Source organism: Morone saxatilis, unplaced genomic scaffold (genome assembly GCF_004916995.1).
Source record: "Morone saxatilis isolate NCDOM2014 unplaced genomic scaffold, NCSU_SB_2.0 Contig19, whole genome shotgun sequence".
In the NCBI taxonomy this organism is placed as follows: domain Eukaryota; kingdom Metazoa; phylum Chordata; class Actinopteri; family Moronidae; genus Morone; species Morone saxatilis.
The window spans coordinates 1,874,395-1,879,909 of NW_023339751.1; the positions used below are offsets into that span (position 1 = coordinate 1,874,395).

Below are 5,515 nucleotides of genomic sequence, written 5' to 3' on the forward strand. Positions count from 1 at the left end.
ACTGCTGTGTGTGTGTGTGTGTGTGGTGTTGAGTTGATACATGGCAGGCGTACAGTGAGGACCAGCTTAGAACAGCGCTACCGTATGGAGCCTGTCTGCCTGCTGGGCCGTTGATGGATCTCTCCTCCGCTGCAACATGAAGTGTGTGTATACGTTTGTGTATGTGCTTGCATCTGTGCCAAGTGTGTGTTTTTGTGTGTGTGTTTTGTGTTGTGTGTGTGTGGCGGGGGGAAGGGCCTGTCTGTCGGCAGTCCTGACATGTTCATTTGAATGAGTAATTATTGCCTGCTCTGTTGCAGGGCCAAGACATGCCACTCTGTGCATTTGTGTGGAACAAGAATGGGAAGAGAAATAAAACCTGTGTGTATGTGTGTGTGTGTGTGTGTGTGCTTGCAGAATACACAAAGGTGAATTTTAACAACCAAAACCTGCATGAATTAAGAGAGTCTGAAATTCAGTGCAAATAAAAATGTGAAAGTGAGTGTGGACAGTTGCAGCAGCTGTTTTTAAGTACTAACTTAGCATATTTTTAATTTATTTTATAACTTTATTAAGAAAACATACATTGAATAAATCAGTGGATTCCAACTTGGGGGTTGGGGCCCCCACTAGGGGTCGCCAAAGCTTCATGGCGGGTCATAAGGCCTTCTTGGTTTAAAGGTGTGTAAGAAAAAAACACTGAAATTGTCAAAAAAAGACGTTTATCAAGTCTGTATGATTTAAAACTGTTAAATAAATAATATAAATATCCATAAAATATGTCACTGAGTCAGTTTACCGACTGATAGAAAAAAGGTCCCTTAAGTAAAAAGGTTGGTTTGCTCTTTATTGTATACTTCATACAATAAAATACTAGGGGTGTAAATCTCTCTCTTCTAAGACGATCTGATACTAACCGGATACTTCAGGGACATTTTAATACGGAACAATACGATACGATTGAGTTCTTAACATTTGTTTAATGTAGACATTTATTTTACATTCTAAATGATCGTAAGCCAATTGTATAGAAGTTACATTGTTTACCTTCAAATACATATATTGTATAAAATACCAGCGAAGCTCAAGTATTTTTTTCTTTATGGGAAAAAAACTGGAAGACAAATGTCTCATTTCAGATTTACGTCTTTGTGTTTATTACTTATTACAGTCACAGACAGACTGAAGTGATGACCTTCGACGTCATCCTGCATCCACAGACGACTCGTCGCCTGCACAGGTGTCACCGTGCCGTGTTCACATCTGTCGTGCTACCGCTGGACTGAATCGCTGTCCAATAGATCTTACAAATGGACAGACTTTAGTCCAACTTTCCTTCCTTCTTATAGAAGATCTGATGATGCACTGTACATCCTGTCAGTGTTGTTGGCGAGCCACGCTGCGCTAACGTTAGTCTCGTCGCTCTTAACACATAGACAGATGAGACAACCATGTTTCCCATCATAAAACGGCAGATTAAGAGATTTTAAAAACATACATAGGATAAAAGTCTGAGATTTTACAATAATGAACAAATAATTCATCAGGAGAGAAAGAGAGAGAAAAGCTTAAAACCAGTAAAGTTTAATAGCGTCCATGTAAAGAGGAGTGAATTCTTCCAGCCCGGCTGCTTTTAAAGAGCTAAATTGAGGTCAGTCAGAGATAGCATAAATAGATAATATCTCAGCTCAGATTCAGTCTCTTTCATGCTTTCTTCCAGCCGTCCGCTCTCACTCATGTTCTCCTCACAGATACAGCAGGAATTCAATTACCAGCTCTTCATTTCTTTTTTTCTTTCTTTCTTCTTTCTGAACTGGGCCTAGCGTAGTTATCCTGAGCTGTAACCGTAATCATGCCACTGGCATTAATTGGGCTGTAATTGCCGAGGCTCTCAGCACCTGGACGATGCTTAATTGTGTGCACTGTGCTGGCACAATGACCCATAATTTTTGGTTCATTTTTTCCCCTAATTTTTTCCCTCTCATTCCATCTGTATTGCTCTCCGACACCTCTATCAGCCTCCCTTTCTCTTCTCTACTGTACGTGTGTGTGTGTCTGTGTGTGCCTTTTAAGTTGTTACAGTTTAGTTTTTACCAACTGGTCAATTGCTGTCTGCACTCTCAGTTCACTCCAGTTGCCTCAAATGAGATGAAACACTCAGATTTACAGCGTCTCAGTGTGATATTTCCATCTCATCATAAACTAATAACAATAATAATGTTCCCATGCTGGGAGCAACTGCGACCCTGTCGTCACACGTCGGTTTGTGGAGAGCCGTTTTGAAGCCTCCAGTTTGGCGTTATGGTCTCCATGGCGGTTTGTTGGAGCCGGCGGAGGTGACGTTGAGCTGCTCTCATTGGCTGCGCAGTAAAAGCAGGAAACAATGGCGGCTCATTGAGAACTGGTATCTGTGTGCTATTAAAGTATTGTAATCTGTACTTCAACTATTTACCAATTATTATAAATCAGATGAACTTTCTGTCCGTCAATGAGTCGACTTACTGTTTCAGCTGTACCTCGCTGTGAGTTCACTGTACGTGAATCCAGATTCCTTCAGTATTTCACTTCTCTCTGCCTTCTAATCTCACATTATAATAAAGTATAAAGTTTGGCTCAAATTTAAACCAATATTTTGTAAAAACATACCTATTTATTCTGAGCAGGGGAAGACACTGTCATTGTACTGCACTGTCTTTACATCTCACTTCGTAGAGCACTCTGGACCAGCTCCACAGCCAGTTCCTGCTGCTGCTGGAGTCCCTGACAGAGTTCTGGGACGTCCTGGACGAGATCGACAGCAGGACCTGGATTCTGGAGCCAGAAAAACCCAGCCGCTCCGACACCACGAGGCGTATCGCCATCGGTACCGTACACACGAAGGTCCGGCGGTTCATACGTAATCAGCCCGTACGGTAACACAGCTAACTTCAGTCCTGTGTGTGTGTGTGTGTGTGTGTGTGTGTGTGCAGGGAACAACGTGTCCATCAAAGTGCAGGTGGATCCCAGACACCCCAAGATGCTGCCGGAGTGCTGCCTGCTGGGAGCCGAGCACGGTGGGTAGGACCCCAGAGACACAGCAGGAAGTGGAGCCGCACTAATGCACACCTGAAGCTCACACTCTGTATTCTCTCGCCTCGGTGCGTCGACTGAGACTCTTAACTCAACTTACGGTTAAGTCGACTATTAGGGAACAGCCCCAAAAATAGATTACATGCTAATTGCTTTATTAACCTGCATGTGACACGTTAGAATTTAGTCTGATTTCCAGAAGTCTAACACTCGAATTTAAAAATGTGGCCCATTTTCTGTCTTAATTAACACTGAAAATGACATTATTATATTTTATATTATTGATTTCATTCATTAAGGGTTTTTTTTATAATAATACTAAGAAATAAACGCACGTAGCAGTGATTGAACGAACGCCACTATCTTTAGAGCCAGTGTTTGTCCTTTCTGGGCCACCGTTGCACCCGCTGCATTTCTTCATAAAAACGTCTCATTGTAAATTAACAAACACAATGACTCATACATTCAGGTGATTAAAACATACCTATGAATATTCTATTATATTTCTGACAACAGATCCTCCTCAGTGTTAAACACTGGACCTTTCAGTTTGATCCAAGAGCAGCACAAGTCTTTTTGCTGGAACATTTCCCAGTGCACAAACTGTTTCTCTTTTTAAAAGGAGAAAAGTGAGAAGCAGCACATTTGAGCAGCTCCAACATGCAGATGTTTGTCAGGAATCCATCAATAAAACAGACAAATGAGTGAACCAATGAATGGTTTCCTCCCTGACTCTTCATGAGGTCGGTGTCCCTGCAGTCAGCTGAGGATCAGCGCAGGCAATAAAGGACAAACCCCGCCTGCGCCCGCCATTATTCAGATCAGACCGGCGAGGAGCCGTCAGGCGCGGATGAATCTCCACGTCTCCACTTCAGCCTGTGTTGACTGTTGTCTGTCGCCGTGTCAGAGGACTCGCTTCCAGAATGGCACGTTTTCATTCTCACCGTGCCAACGCCGGGGGGCCAGCCGGCGAGCCTCAGGCTTCGGCTTTCTATTTAAGTTCCTATCAGTCGTCGGCCATTGTTTCTGTAAACCCAAGGTCATGCGACTCCTAGCCTGTTGCCTAGCAATGCAACTCAAAAGATATTAAACACACGCACACTTCAGCCGCCCAGACGGGAGGCGGGCGGCAACCCTCAAATACGAGGGGTCGCACAGAAATATTGCTTTTTGCATGTAGGAATAACAAATAGTGAGAGCGCTGCACGGAGACAAAGCTCCCCTGTGGAACAGAGGAAGCAATGATGGCTCATATCTGACAGCGCTGCCGCCGCCGTCTGCAGCGGGCCGGGCTGTTGTCAAATAACAGGCGGCGTTTGAGGGTATGCAGAGTGTGTTTTTAAGACGGTCTAATTTCTGAGGGCTTATGTACAATAACAGTGGATGTGCAGCTGCCTGAATGTGACTTTTATTAGTAGCTTATGTCTCTTGTTGTTGCAGTGGTGACTCCGCTGAGGAATAAACTGAACGCCAACATGCAGCTGTGGTAAGATTCTCTGCTTCAGAAAGACTTTCACTGGGTGGTGAGCCAACAGAAGCATTTATTAATGATGATATCTGTATTATTATTTTCCAGTTAATAGGTTAGATCACTTTATTTGTACCCACAGGTAGATTTGGTTTCCGATAAAATATTCCTCCGTACAAAAATGTAAAAACAGCAACCATCTCAGAGCAGTTTGTATCAGTGAGGAACCTGACGACCCTGCAGGGTTCCCACAGTGCTGGACAACCTGGAGATGTAGAGACGAAGTTTCCAAGACTTTCAGTACGTTTCTTCTCGTTGTTCGATTAGCTCTTTGGTCAGGACGCCTACTAGGGGTCGCCAAAGATTCACGTTGGGTCGCAAGGCCTTCTTGATTTTAAGGGGAGTAACAAAACGTTAAAAATATACACAGTAGGTCTAAATCTCAGCACTGTGTTCATTTCTGTGATGAAAAATAATATTATTAAGATCTAAACTGTGAAGAGAGTTTATTCACGGAGCTTCGTCTCTGATCAACAGCCTCATCCTGCATCAAAAAACAACCAAAGAGCTCAAAGGACAATGAGAAGAAAACACTGAATCTGTCAGAAAAGAAGAATATTAAGTCTGTATGATTGTTAAAAAACAGAAAACAGACAGAATTATATTAAAGGTTCCTTAAAAATATCAGGAAAACAAAGATTTTCGTTCATTATTCAGTTCCTCAGCTGTTCTTTACTGTTATTGTTAATGAATATAATATGAAAAATCCATAAAATCACTTATTCAGTTTACTCGATAATGGAATAATTATCCTGATTTCTCTCAATGATACAAACATGATAAAGGATAAAGATAAAAGTGCTCCAGGCTCTAAGAATCAGAAATAATGACTTCATATCATAAAGTCAATATTTTGATAAAGAATCCTTTTTTTCCGTCACATTGGCAGAAATGGGTTTCCATACTTTGCAATGGTGGCTAATAATAATAATAATAATA

General features: G+C 42.2%; 1 protein-coding gene across 1 annotated transcript in view; it reads left to right on the forward strand.

Moving 5' to 3' along the window:
- fancl (FA complementation group L) overlaps positions 1 to 5,085 on the forward strand; it is an 18,359-nt gene extending 13,274 nt beyond the window's left edge. Inside the window, exons 8-10 of the mRNA XM_035662951.1 lie at positions 2,692 to 2,842; positions 2,949 to 3,032; positions 4,489 to 5,085. Of these exons, the coding sequence (XP_035518844.1) occupies positions 2,692 to 2,842; positions 2,949 to 3,032; positions 4,489 to 4,538 (285 nt within the window). The 3' untranslated portion in view covers positions 4,539 to 5,085. The remainder of the gene's footprint in view (positions 1 to 2,691; positions 2,843 to 2,948; positions 3,033 to 4,488) is intronic.
- The last annotated feature ends 430 nt before the right edge of the window (positions 5,086 to 5,515 follow it).